At 41.0% G+C, this 14,536-nt stretch overlaps 1 protein-coding gene across 1 annotated transcript in view; it reads right to left on the bottom strand.

Moving 5' to 3' along the window:
• Nucleotides 1-14,174, bottom strand: part of NKAIN2 (sodium/potassium transporting ATPase interacting 2) — a 1,580,095-nt gene extending 1,565,921 nt beyond the window's left edge. Inside the window, exon 1 of the mRNA XM_073575747.1 lies at nt 13,821-14,174. Within this exon, the coding sequence (XP_073431848.1) occupies nt 13,821-13,874 (54 nt within the window). The 5' untranslated portion in view covers nt 13,875-14,174. The remainder of the gene's footprint in view (nt 1-13,820) is intronic.
• Nucleotides 14,175-14,536: the final 362 nt, after the last annotated feature.

Raw genomic sequence — 14,536 nt, 5'->3', positions numbered from 1 at the left:
ACCAAAAAAAGTAATGAAGTTTTGACTTTTCTCCTTGTTATGCCATTTACCAATCAGGTTAATTCTATTTTTATTGATAGATCGGGCGATTCTGAATGCGGCGATTCCAAATATTTGTATATTTGATTTTTTTATTGTTTTACTTTGAATGGGACGAAAGGGGGGTGATTTGAACTTTTATTTTTTTTATTTTTTAATATTTTTAAAAACATTTTTTATTTCTTTTTGCAAGCTTCAATAGTCTTCATGGGAGACTAGAAGCTGCACTACTTCGATCGCCTCTGATACACACAGGCGATGATCAGATTGCCTGTACGTAGCAGAAATGCTCACTTGCGATGAGCACCAACAACCAGGCAGTGCTCATAGCAATCTGGCAGAGACAACCATAGAGGTCTGCTGGAGACCTATGGTAGTCATGCCGACCCATCGGGATTACCGATGGATGGGATTTCTGATGCGCATCTGGTAAGCGTGAGCTAAATGTTGCTGTCAGAGATTGACAGCTGCATTTAACTAGTTAACAGACATGGGTGGATTGCGATTCCACATGCGGCTGTTGCACGCACATGTCAGCTATATATATCAGCACGATGTCAGAAAGGGGTTAATGTTCAATGGCTGCTGATTAGCTATTGCATCTGCCCTTGTATTGGACTCCTAGTATGGTTCTACTATCTTTGGGAAACAAAGGAACAATGTTTGAGTGTTTGTTAATATGTTGATGAACCATTAGTGCTCTGCAATAAGAAGGACAATGTATGCATGTTGTTTGAACATTCCAACAGTGAGGTATGGCCCCTACCACCTTTCCCTAAGCCTGTGGTAGAATGCCTAAATGAAAAGTTGTGACCTATAGATAGTAGGGTCTGCTTGTAGTCAGTGAGACTGAGACACAGAGAGAGATAGCCAGAGATTCTGCCAAGACATCCAAACATCCAGGGGACCCTACAGGACTGCTGCCAATTCATCATGGCTCCATCATGAGGGTCACAGATATATCATTCTACAGGAAACAACCTAGAGGACCTCGGCCCCAGTTGGAAGAATACAGATCTGCTTCATTGACCATTGCTGAACCATGGATACATTTGGAGAAAGCCAGAAATGGGATGCACCAGTCGCCTGGCTCCATAGAGATGTTCAGAGAAGCCAAGTTGTGACCCTGGGGTTAACTGGACTTGTACCTGAATGGACTGTCATCTTTCTATGCTTGTTGTTACGTCCTCTCTGTGTGCATGCCACCGATGGGGTAGTCAACTCAGGGAGCTCTGAAGTAACAGCTGTCATTATCCTGGCATGTCAGCAAAAGGGTGAGACTCTGTAATGTGCACCATCTTTGGGTATTTTGTTGGGACCATTCTACGTGTTATCTGCTTATTTTGTGGTTCAATAAAGCATTGCCACTCTGTTTTACCCTCACACAGTGTTGTCTGAGTAGTTTTACGTTAAAGGGACAGTGGGCATTTGACGGGACGATCCCTGGTCCATGCGGTTTCGGCTAGTGGGCCTGGAGCACCCACCGACCCCGTATCATCACAGTAAAGGATCCAAAGTTGCCAAAATTGCCAATATTATAGTCTGTTTATTAAATAAATACTTAAGTAGTGGTTATATTTCCCAATATGCTACTGCGGATGTACCACCCACATTTTCAGGAGAAAAGTAATTTTCACACTAACTACTGATGCTTTTTTAATAATATAATAATAACACATTTTATTTCTATAGCGCCGACATATTGCGCAACACTTTTTACATTTCAGAGGGGATTTGTACAGACAATAGACATTACAGCATAACAATAATCACATAGATTATAACAAATACCAATAGGAACGAGGGCCCTGCTCGCAAGCTTACAGTCTATGAGGAAAGAGGTAGACACGAAAGGTGGGTGGTAACAATTGCCCTGATTGTATGGACCAGCCATAATGTTAAGTGTGTAACAGTACAGACACAGAGGGCTAATGGATGCATAAAGCATGTGGGAACATGATGCGGGGAACCTGGTTATGGTTTTTGGATGTTAACTACCTGTTGTGTCAGGAAACAATACATGTACTTAGCCCCAATGAACAGACTCTAAAACTATCTTTTGCACTGATGCATTTGAGTGTGTGCAAAGGTCATTGTGAAGGTATGGGGAGCAGGGTCAGCTGTAACATTACTTTTTTGTGAATGGTGAATCTTTGTGTTTTCAGCTGTCTATAGGGGTCTTATCATTAATTGTAATCCTGCCTCTGATAATATAGAAACTACTGTAATTTCTTCCTGAAAAAGCAGGAACTTAGTGTCTGCCTCAGTTGTTCCCTTTAAGAGGCACCCAAGTGTAGAATCTTCACATAGGTACAAAGTTAGAGATTATTTTAAGGCTAAGTGCAGACGTACTTTTTAGCTCTGTGGATTTTTCCTCGCAGAATTGAAGAAATCCGCAGGTCAAATGACCTGCATTTTTCCTGCTGGTTTCTTCCTTTTTTCTTGCGGTTTTCTTGTGGTTTTCCCCTGCGGATTTCCCCCTGCGGATTTGGAGAATGGAGCAGGTGGAAAAGCGCACAAAAGAAGCAACATGCTGCGGATTTTGTACCGCAGGAAAATCGTGCAGAAAATTCCGCAGCGTTTGCACTGCGTTTTTTTTTCTATTGACTAACATGCTACTGTACATCACAATGCGGATATGCAGCGTTTCTGCGCGGTAAAATCCGCTGCGGATCCGCTGGATATCTGCATCGTGTACACATGGCCTAACACTTGACAGGCATAGTCTCTTGAGCTGCTGAAAAACAAGGGTATACTTTATGCACCCAGTGTGGAAATCCCAAGCAATCCTGTAGAAAAGTTTGCATGATTTATATTGAATTCATTGCAGTTTTCATCCTTCTACAATGAAAGGGCTCAAATCTGACACTGATATGCCGCAGATCTTAAAATCCACATACTAAGTAGCTCTACCAGCAGCAATATTGAATACACTATGGAATCTCCAGATTACTTATTATTTCAAGTATTTTTTTCCTACGGCATGCCTAAAATACCCAAAGTCAGCAAATTCTGTCTCATCATAAATCCTAACAGATCCCTGAATGCATGAACATGGCCTATATTTTACATGCAGCGCAAAAATGTATTTTTCGTTGTATAATCATTATGATCTAAATATCATATTTCAGGCATTATTTTATCATCTTCTATCAAGATATGAAATGGTAATTTCTATTCCAAGTCTTTATAATATCTCAATAACTATGGTGCACGGTGATCTAGCAGACACCTGCGAGCATTCATCCATAGACAGGTGGCACACTATGAAAACATCTGCAGTATCATACAACAGTCGCTTGTTACAGCATAATAACAATGTCATTTTCCAAAAGTTGCAGTATTGAGCAAAATGAATCCATCTAAGCTTTGTGATTCTGCAGGATAACCCGCAGATCAATCAATGACCTGTGATCATTTCTATACATCACAACACATATACTATAATGTCCAAAGAGCGTCCAGAAGAGAACGGCATGCAGCTCACTTATCTGTGTGCAACAAGGACAAGTAAAAATTCAATTATTTAAGGAAGTCCAAAAAGCCAATTACGTGTCTAAGGGATTAACTGTTTGTTGTCTGACTGCGGACATGGACGAGTTTGATAGTAAAGATCTTTCCTTGTTCGCTACAATTACATTCTGCAAAGATCAATGACAGCCAAAGTGTTTTAGATTGTAGACTGGCCAGAAGTACTTCACTAAAGAAGAATTGAGGAGATAAAACAAAGAAACGTAAAACTGAATTTTCTCATTGAGATTGGGCAGAAATTTTTTACAATAGCAGATAAACATTATAAAGCCGGTATTTGATGCATAGAAGCTGAAGAAAAGGAATATTATCTGGAATCTGTCATTAGGTTTTTGCTACTACTGAGAGCAGCATAATATAGGAAAAGAGACCCTGAATCCAACAATGTTTCACTTAGTTTACTGGATGCAACAGATGTGACACAATCGGTGCTTTTTGATGCAGTGGAGCTCAGAAAGCTAACCCGCTCATACCAGGCTCTGTATGTACATAGAGAAAACCAAAAGCAAAACACAAAACAAATATCCTGGAATAAAAAAGTAAAAAAATATATTGCAAAAATTGCATGAAGGTAGTAACAATAGTAATAATAAGGGTATTTAGTTAACATAATTTTGATCAAAATAATGTAGAAGCCATCCCGCCACGTCACGGCAACCCTTGTGGGACAGTCCTAACTCTTGTATTTAAAACCTTTCCACTTGTCAAGTGACGTAAATGTGAACAAGGACAGAGGGACTGAACCACCAGTAATAGTATAGGCCAGACAGGATGGATTTTCCAACTCAGAAACAGGGCGGTCACACCCTTATATGCACAGAATGCACAATGAAACAAATGAGAAACTGGGTCTGAGCAGAAAAAGTAAATTAATGTGCATGCAAAATGTAATTGCATATGAACACATGACCTTTACACAGAGAAAACCAAAAGCAAAACACAAAACAAATATCCTGGAATAAAAAAGTAAAAAAATATATTGGAAAAATTGCATGAAGGTAGTAATAATAGTAATAATAAGGGTATTTAGTTAACATAATTTTGATCAAAATAATGTAGAAGCCATCCCGCCACGTCACGGCAACCCTTGTGGGACAGTCCTAACTCTTGTATTTAAAACCTTTCCACTTGTCAAGTGACGTAAATGTGAACAAGGACAGAGGGACTGAACCACCAGTAATAGTATAGAACAGACATTTACGTCACTTGACAAGTGGAAAGGTTTTAAATACAAGAGTTAGGACTGTCCCACAAGGGTTGCCGTGACGTGGCGGGATGGCTTCTACATTATTTTGATCAAAATTATGTTAACTAAATACCCTTATTATTACTATTATTACTACCTTCATGCAATTTTTGCAATATATTTTTTTACTTTTTTATTCCAGGATATTTGTTTTGTGTTTTGCTTTTGGTTTTCTCTGTGTAAAGGTCATGTGTTCATATGCAATTACATTTTGCATGCACATTAATTTACTTTTTCTGCTCAGACCCAGTTTCTCATCTGTATGTACATAGTCTATTGCCAGTGAGCTGCTTATCAGAGGAGGCTGAGGGGTTGGACCAGGGCTCATGTGCGCTCTAGTCCCAGCAGTAATAAAACCTTCATTGTATGGAAACAATAGCACACAGCCTAATAAGAGACACATCACTAAAATCTGTGCCTCTGTTGCTACATTATGCTGTTCTTGGATTACATAGTAAAAACCTGATGAAAGATTCTCTTTAAGGGTATATTTAAAGTGGCACATTTGTTGCAATTCTCAATTCTTGGGTAAATTCCAGGAATCAGTGAAGACAGATTTACTCATTACAGAATTAGGAGATGATAGTTGGTGCTTTTAAAATTCCATGGAGAGGTGAGGGGGGAGCTAGAGATAAACACTTATATTCTACAGCAAGTTGTTTGAAGACAATATAGGCAGTTTTTCATAGATCTTTATGAGCATGAACTGTCATGTCCTATCTCAGTAATGGGAAAGTCAGATTTTACCTGCGATTTGAGCATTTTGAGAATGAAATATCAGTTCAGGGTGATGAAAACACAGATCTATCTGTTTAAAATATATAGCTGGCAAGGAGGAGTTTGGTGATACAGGGCTTATTTTATGGCCCAGCCATCTTTTATCTAGAATAGGATACTGTACATAAAGATGTTTATTCAGTCACCTGGCCAGCTTATAGAGATAGCAAGTGCTTTAATGGTGCAAAAAATGTGGAATGCCTTTTAATAAATCTACGAGGATCTGAGGATTAATGATGCTCACTTGTCCAGGGTAGCATATTCCAGAGAACTGGGGCAGCATGGAAAAAGTATTAGAGATGGGAGAGAAAGGTTCTGGTTATAGGGAATTCTAAATTGATTGTGGGTAAGAACATAACAAAATCAACAAGAATAGCTAAAATCACATTTTATTAATTACTAGCTGAAGAGCCCAGCGCTGCCTGGGCATAGTAACTAACTACGGTTAGTTATAACAAATTATAATGAATATATATATATATATATATACACATATAAAGATGAGTGTAGAGCCCCGCCCACTCTGCATAGCCACATTCACTATAATATCCCACATCATCCCGTCAGCGAGAGCTACCGGACTACTACTAATATCCCACATCGTCCCGTCACCCAGAGCCACCAGACTACTCCCCCTAATATCCCACATCATCCCGTCAGCCGTAGCCACTGGACTACTACCCCTAATATCCCACATCATCCCATCAGCCTGGGGTCAGAACCAGAGCGCTGTGGAACGGTCCTAACTTCCATATCGGGGATTCCATAAAGAGAGGCCTGGCATCAGAACCAGAGCACTGAGTGGATTTGCACTGACTTCCATACCAATGATCCCTTTAATAGAAGCCTGGGATGAGAATCAGAGCGCTGAGGGATTTACCCTAACTTCCATACCGGAGATCCCTTTAAAAGAGGCCTGGGGTCAGTACCAAAATGCAGAGTGGATTTGCCCTCACTTCCATACCAGGGAACCCTTTAAGAGGAGCCTGGGGTCAGAACCAGAGCACTGAGTGGATTTGCCCTGACTTGCATACCAATGATCCCTTTAAGATAACTCTGGGGTCAGAATCAGAGTGCTGAGGTATTTGCCCTAACTTCCATACAGGAGATCCCTTTAAGAGAGCCTGGGGTCAGAACCAGAGAGCTGAGTGGATTTACCCTGACTTGCATACCAATGATCCCTTTAATAGAACCCTGGGATCAGAATCAGAGCACTGAGTGATTTCCCCTAACTTCCTTACAGGAGATCCCTTTAAGAGATCCTGGGGTCAGTACCAGAGCATTTAAAGGCAATTGCCCCGACTTCCATACCGGTGATCCCTTTAAGAGAGGCCTGGGATCGGAACCAAAGCACTGGATGGATTTGCCCTGACTTCCATACCGGAGATCCCTTTAAGAAAGGCCTGGGGTCAGTACCAAAGTACAGAGTGGATTTGCCCTAACTTCCATACCAATGATCCCTTTAAGAGACCCTGGGGTCAGAACCACAGAGCTGAGTGGAACAGTCCTAACTTCCATACCGGGGATCCCTTTAAGAGAGGCCTGGGTCAAAACCAAAGTGCTGGATGGATTTGCTCTGACTTCCATACTAATGATCCCTTTAAGAGGGAAGATGTGACTATGAGATGGAGGATGTGTGATGGGTATATAAGCACGGGAGGGGGTTATTCATTTCTGTCATGTACTCACTGCTCCTTTCTGGGGGACAGACGATGGCTGGAGCTTATGTTCCCGGGGATGCTAGATTTCTCCCACCATGTCAGTGTCTGCTGAGGTGTTGTCAACTGGGAAAACTTGCTCATAGCAACCAATCACAGCTCAGCTTCTTTTAACCAGCTCTGGTGAAATGAGAGATGCTTAGTGATTGGTTGCAAGGAAAACTGTTGCTCATAGCAACCAATCACAGCTCAGCTTCCTTTGAACAGCTCTGGTGAAATGAAAGATGCTTCGTGATTGGTTGGTGATACACACATACATACATACATTCACTTTTATATATATATAGATTTTTAAAATAGCATACAGAAAACTCTTACTTAAAACTGCATATATCTATATTAGACAAGCAAACAGTATAAAGGAGGAATTACAGGAACATTAACGAGTCTGTAGGAGGAGCTGACGTCATCCGTCCTCCCTATGTGACACACACAGTCACGATAGAGCACAACTCGGCATCACCTGGATAAGTCATACAGTGGGAAGACGTCCACGGAGTAAAGGCTCATCATGAACCCTAAACGCAGAAATCCGCCTGAAGAAAGATCAGGTCACTTCTGGCTTTCAAAACCTGAAGCCATTAATAAAGGCTCAGAGATTCTGAAAATATACACAGCAAGTCTTTATGACATTGCAGTATATATATTCATTCTTTTTGCATTTATTAGCACTGTTTCAGGTAGATTTCAGACAGAATCGGCCAGGAAAAGATGCTGTGAGCACATTCCCTTACTGAGTATATAAATTCCTCAGGATTATTGATTATAGTTCATTTGAGCCTAAAATTTTTATACGATACTTTCGATCAAGATTAGGATGCCAAAGTGAGGTAGGAACTGTCTGCTTATTAAATTGGGGAATGTGCCAGGAAAACCTGCTATCATTAACCCATATTCTGATGTGCTTCATTGTGCCTAGAGCTTGTTCCCCACATTGGGATATTGGCGGCCGTTTCTGTGCTCATTACCCAACAGAGGTCTCTGGAGGATATTGATTATATATGTTTAATTTAGAGTGGGGTGATGTGCAACAGCATAGCCGTATCTGGGATCCCATATGTTTTTGGAAGCCTATATACTTCCCTTAGGCTGAGTTCACACGTGGCGTTTTTTTCGCGTTTCCGCGGCTGTTTTAACCGCGCGATTTTGCCGCGAAAACGCGAAAAATAAGCATCCCATGCATTCCTATGGGATTCCGCAATGCTGTGCTAATGCTGCGGTTTTTACCGCGGCGGAATCGCTTTGCGGTAAAAACCGCAGCATGCTCATTAATTTGCGGAATCGCGGCGATCCCGCACCCATAGGAATGCATTGTTCCGCTTACTTTCCGCATGTGGCTGTGCACACCATGCGGAAAGTAAGCAGAACAATGGCGGATGGTACCCACGGTCCGGAGGAGAGGAGACTGTCCTCCGGGCTTTGGGTACCATACCCCTGTAAAAAATAGAATTTAAAAATAAAAAATATTGTTATTCTCACCCTCCGACGTCCCGCGCAGCCTTCCCGCCTCTCTTCACGCTCCCGGTCCCAGTAATCCTTTGCGAAAATGCCCGCGATGGCGTCCGTTCTCGCGGGATCGCGAAGTCTCGCGGTCATTCGCGCGACGTCATCGCGAATTACCGCGAGACGTCACGATCACGCGAGAACTGACGTCATCGCGGGCATTTTCGCAAAGGATTACTGGGAACGGATGCGCGGGACGTCGGAGGGTAAGAATAGCACTATTTTTTTTTACATTTTATCTTTTACTACTGATGCTGCATAGGCGGCCTCAGTAGTAAAAAGTTGGTCACACTCGTCAAACACTATGTTTGACGAGTGTGACCAATCTGTCAATCAGTTCTCCCAGCGATGCTACAGATCGCTTGGAGAACGCTAGCATTTTGCAAGCTAATTACGCTTGCAAAATGCTAGTTTTTCCGTGGGAAAATCGCGGGAATTTAAAATGCGATTTTCCCGCGGACTGGAATTCCGGAATTCTCGCTGTAATTTCCGCGAGAGTTCCGGTACGTGTGCACATAGCCTTATACCTTCTAATAATGGATAGATAGATACATATGGGATAGCTAGATATGGGATAGATAGATAGATAGATAGATAGATAGATAGATAGATAGATAGATAGATAGCAGAAGTTTATATAAACTAAATAAAGAGACACATATGTATGTTTTTCTCAATATTTGACATGAAATCAGAATTAACCTTTCCTGTTTTAGGTCAATTAGAATTACCATAATTATTAATATTTGCCAAATGCCAGAGTAATGAGAGAAAATCTTTTAGTATTTGGTACCATTGCCCTTAAACTAAATAAATGACTTTGGTCAAATATTTGTGATATCCTTCCACAAGCTTTTCACAATAGTTGGTCGGAATTTGGGCCCATTCCTCCTTATAAAACTGGTGTAACTGATCCAGGTTTGTAGGTCGCCTTGCTCGCACCTGCCATTTCAGCTTTGCCCATAAATTTTCCATAGGATTGAGATCAGGGCTTTGTGATGGCCACTCCAAAACATTGAATTTGTTATCGTTAAAACACTTTGTTACCATTTTGGCAGTATGCTTCAGGTCATTGTCTATTTAGAAGACCCATTTCCGCCCAAGCTTTAACTTCCTGGCTGATGTCTTGAGATGTTGTTTCAGTATTGCCACGTGATCTTCTTTTCCATCTAATTTGTAAAGTGCACCAGTCCCATGTGCAGCAAAACAACCCCACAACATCATACTGCCACCCCCATGTTACACAGTTGAGATGGTGTTCTTAGGCTTCCAAGCTTCTCCTATTTTCCCTCCAAAACATAATGATGGTCATTATGCCCAAAAAGTTTAGCTTCAGTTTCATCAGACCACATGACATGTCTCCAAAAATTAAGGTATTTGATCCTGTGTGCGTTTGCAATCATCAATCTGGCTTTTTTATGTTTCTTTTGGAGTAACGACTTCTTCCTGACAGAGTGGCCTTTCTGCCATGTTGATACAGTACTTGTTTCACTGTGGATATTGACACAATTTTAGCAGCTTCCACCATCATCTTCACAAAGTCTTTTGTTTTTGTCCTTGGGTTGATATGCACATGTCGGACCAAAGCACGTTCATCTCTGGGACACCGAACCCGTCTCCTTCCTAAGCAGTATGATGGCTGGACATTCCCATCTTGTTTGTACTTGCGTATAATTTTTTGTACAGATGTACAAGGCACCTTCAGGTATCTTGAATTTGTATCCAAGGATGAGTCAGACTTGTGCAAGTTCACAATTCTCTTCCTGATATCTTGGCTGATTTCTTTAGACTTTCCTATGATGCTGCAGAAAGAAGCAGTGTGTTTCAGGTGTGCATTAAAATACATCCACAGGTGTGTCTCTAATAAAACTCAGATGTTGCCAAAAACCTATCAGAAGCTTCCAAACACATAAAATCATGATATGGGCAGTCCAGAATTGTTTAAGGTGATAGCAATCTTAGTGTATGTAAACTTTTGACTTTGCAGTAAGTAATAGCAATGCCTTAAAACATTCTCTCTCCCTCATTATTCTGGCATTTGGCAAATATTAATAATTAAGGCAATCCTAATTGACCTGAAATGAGAAAGGTTTATTCTTATTTCATGTCAGATATTGAGAAAAATATGCATATGTGTCTTTTTATATAGTGTATGTAAACTTCTGGTTTCAACTGCAGATAGTTAATATATAGACAGACAGACAGATAGATATGGTATAGATAGATATGGGATAGATAGATATGAGATGGATAGATAGATATGGGATAGATAGATAGATATGGGATAGATAGATAGATATGGGATAGATAGATAGATATGGGATAGATATGTGATAGATAGATAGATATGAGATGGATAGATAGATATGGGATAGATAGATAGATAGATAGATAGATAGATAGATAGATATGGGATAGATAGATATGGGGTAGATATGAGATAGATAGATAGATAGATAGATAGATATGGGACAGATAGATAGATAGATAGATAGATAGATAGATATGTGATAGATAGATAAATAGATACATATGGGATTGATAGCTATGAGATGGATAGATAGATATGGGATAGATAGATATGGGATAGATAGATAGATAGATAGATATGGGATAGATAGATAGATAGATAGATATGGGATAGATAGATAGATAGATAGATAGATATGGGATAGATAGATATGGGGTAGATAGATAGGGGATAGATATGAGATAGATAGATAGATATGGGATAGATAGATATAGATATGTGATAGATAGATAAATAGATACATATGGGATAGATAGCTATGAGATGGATAGATAGATATGGGATAGATAGATAGATAGATAGATAGATAGATAGATAGATATGGGATAGATAGATAGATATGGGGTAGATAGATAGGGGATAGATATGAGATAGATAAATAGATAGATAGATATGGGATAGATATGAGATAGATAAATGGATACATATGGGATAGATAGATAGATAGATAGATAGATAGATAGATAGATAGATAGATAGATCAGATTATTATTATTATCTCATTCTTTAAGGTTGTGAACCAGGTGAGAATATAAGAAGGGTGGTAGAGAGAAATGACAGAGGAAACCTTAGGGGGACACAGTACTATGGAACGCTATGTGGGTCAAAATGAGACTCATAAAGTGCATGGCAGCCAGTGCTGTGATTGGGGCAGAGCAGGAGACAAAGAGGACTTTCTGTGCAGCATTTAGAATAGATCTAGATAGATTAAAGAGAGGGGAAAGCTTTGAGATAGAAAAGCGGTTAGTAATAAGTTATAGTAATAAAGTCAAGAATGAATTGGAGAGGCCAAAAGAGTTTGGGCTATTTTCCCAATAAGTAAGGTGCTGATTTCTGAAATGTGATTCAATATCAGGAGTATACATAACCTCATTACAAGGCGTGCTGTCTCGGAGTCATTCTAGTATAACACGCAGAATGGAAACGTAAAACCACAGACGGCATACAGCGCACTGATATTGCTGCACAGAAATGTAACGGTGCCACATTAGCAAATAACAATGTTGCAGAACAAATTGCATTCAATTTACGCATTTACAATGTGCACTAATTCCAATGGCCAGCTCACCAAAGACATCATATGGTTAACCCTTTCTGTGTACTTATTCAACCAAAATGCTAAAGGAGCCTCCTTTCTTCACAGTCCACTGTCCATTATAAGGATGAAATTAAAACTTGAGCCAACATTTGCCTGCACTGATAAATTATAGATTTGCTGCCAACTAGTGGTCGCTTCTGGGAATGTAGAAACTACTTTTTGCGTATTCTTAATCATAATCTCTCTAATATACTTATGACTGTTACTGTCATCATTTGATCAGAAATATTTATTTTTTTTTATATCCCCCCACAAACAAAATGCTAGGAAAGCAAACATGTTTGGCACCCTGCCCTTTTCACTACTTTACAATATATGTGATATCCAGGTGAGAAAATACCTTTCTAAGCATCGCATTGTTTCACAGAATCATAATTCATTGGAAGGTTGTTTTTCAATGAAAACGTAAAGTATTGACTACTTCTGGCCAATAACAAAAAATGCTTTTAACGCCGCGCGAACAAAAGGACGTTGGCGCTCGTCCCAGCGATATTCCACTCAGGTTAACTCTGTTGCTTTTGGACTGTAAATTAATTAATCACGCCAATGTAACAAAGGCTGCCATGATAAACATGTAAGAGATGGGGAACAGAAATGCCGGAGAGCGTCCAAAAAGGTCATGGTGCCATTTTCACCCTACTGCCGGCTACAATGAAGAACAGTAACATCATATCAGACACAGTGCATAGCTGTACTAAGTGAGCTATAGCATTTTTCCCCGGTCACCGGATGGGCCACATTGCCATGATCACCCCTTGTCAAGCCTTGCTGAAGAGCACAGAACACGCCCTCACTTTTTCTTTAACAACTTAAGGCAAGTCACTCGTATTTGCAAGACGTTTATTGTCCAACAAATCCCAGCCACAGTAAATGGTCGCTTTGAATATACATTAAAACTTAACATTGCACCAAGTCCTTATAACAAAGGCTTATAAAAAATCACCATAGCCGGGTCCCAGAAAGCAGAGGACGGGACATGTCCTAGTCCTTCCTCCATACACATCTGTCCCATTCATTCTCTTCTAAGGCTCAGTCATTCATCTCTATGCAAATCAGGAGACACCTCTGCCATGCTATAGGTTACCCTTGAGCTGCCAGTTCAGTCTGCGCCACCGGGCGACAGCTTTCAAGGGCTTGTGGCATCCTCCTCTCTGCTTCCAAATTCCACTTCTATTAACAGCGGGCAAATGAAGCTTGGCAGTGACTGGAGGATTAACTGTGTGTTGTCTGACTGTGGAAGTGGATGAGAGAGCTAGCATTCCATTCCATGCTATGATCGATGACAAGCAAAGTGTTTTAGGAAAAATTCAACACCAATCAGCCCAATAAATGCCACTTGGCACAGTGCAGAAAGCAAATAGCCAGGGTGTCACTTACCAGTTGCATCCCACAGATGAACATCAGTGTGCACCTGCCGCTGCAAAAACCCATGATTTCCAAAATCCTGATGTCCAATACTCCTCAGCAGTTTCCTCCCAGTGAAGTCAAACAGCAAGTGTCTAGTGCTGGTCTTGAGCACCGCTAGGCATTAGGACCTAGGAGGTGACCTGCAGCCCCAGCATACCTTTACTGCTAGCAGGCTGGGCTTGTGGAGTGGGACACAAGAGGCTGCTGATCTCTCCAGCTGCTCACATATCCCAGGGCTGGAGGCAGCTGACAGAAGAAGCAGCAGCCTGGCAACATGTCATTGCCTGAATGCTGCAAGCAATGAGAGAGCTCCTGAGCCTGGCTCACAAGCAGCAGAGGAGGGATGCTCTCATCTACACAAGGGGAAGGAGGAGGTGTGAGGAGGAGGAGGGCTACAGGGGGGAATCCTCTCTCAATTTCTTCACCACCTCTTTCTCCTCTTTCCCTTGGTTGTGTGGTCATCTGATAGACAGTGCACCCTGTGCCATTCACACCTGTGCTCCAGAGATCCCCAGGGAGAGAGCATCAGCCTCGTGGAGAGGTCCTCAGGGCTTGGTGTGTGCTGGCACATACAGAAATAGGAAAGTTTGGGAAACAGGAGTTGTTTAGTAAATACAAGTGTATCATGTAGTAAGCAGAGGGGAGAAAGGGAAGGAAATGGCAGTGCACAGAATGGATGTGGCATG

The sequence above is a fragment of the Dendrobates tinctorius genome, unplaced genomic scaffold (genome assembly GCF_039654945.1).
Source record: "Dendrobates tinctorius isolate UK_male_01 unplaced genomic scaffold, ASM3965494v1 ptg000046l, whole genome shotgun sequence".
NCBI classification, from domain to species: Eukaryota; Metazoa; Chordata; class Amphibia; order Anura; family Dendrobatidae; genus Dendrobates; species Dendrobates tinctorius.
Note: the sequence above shows the minus strand (reverse complement) of the source record. Positions and strands in the feature narration are given on the sequence as shown.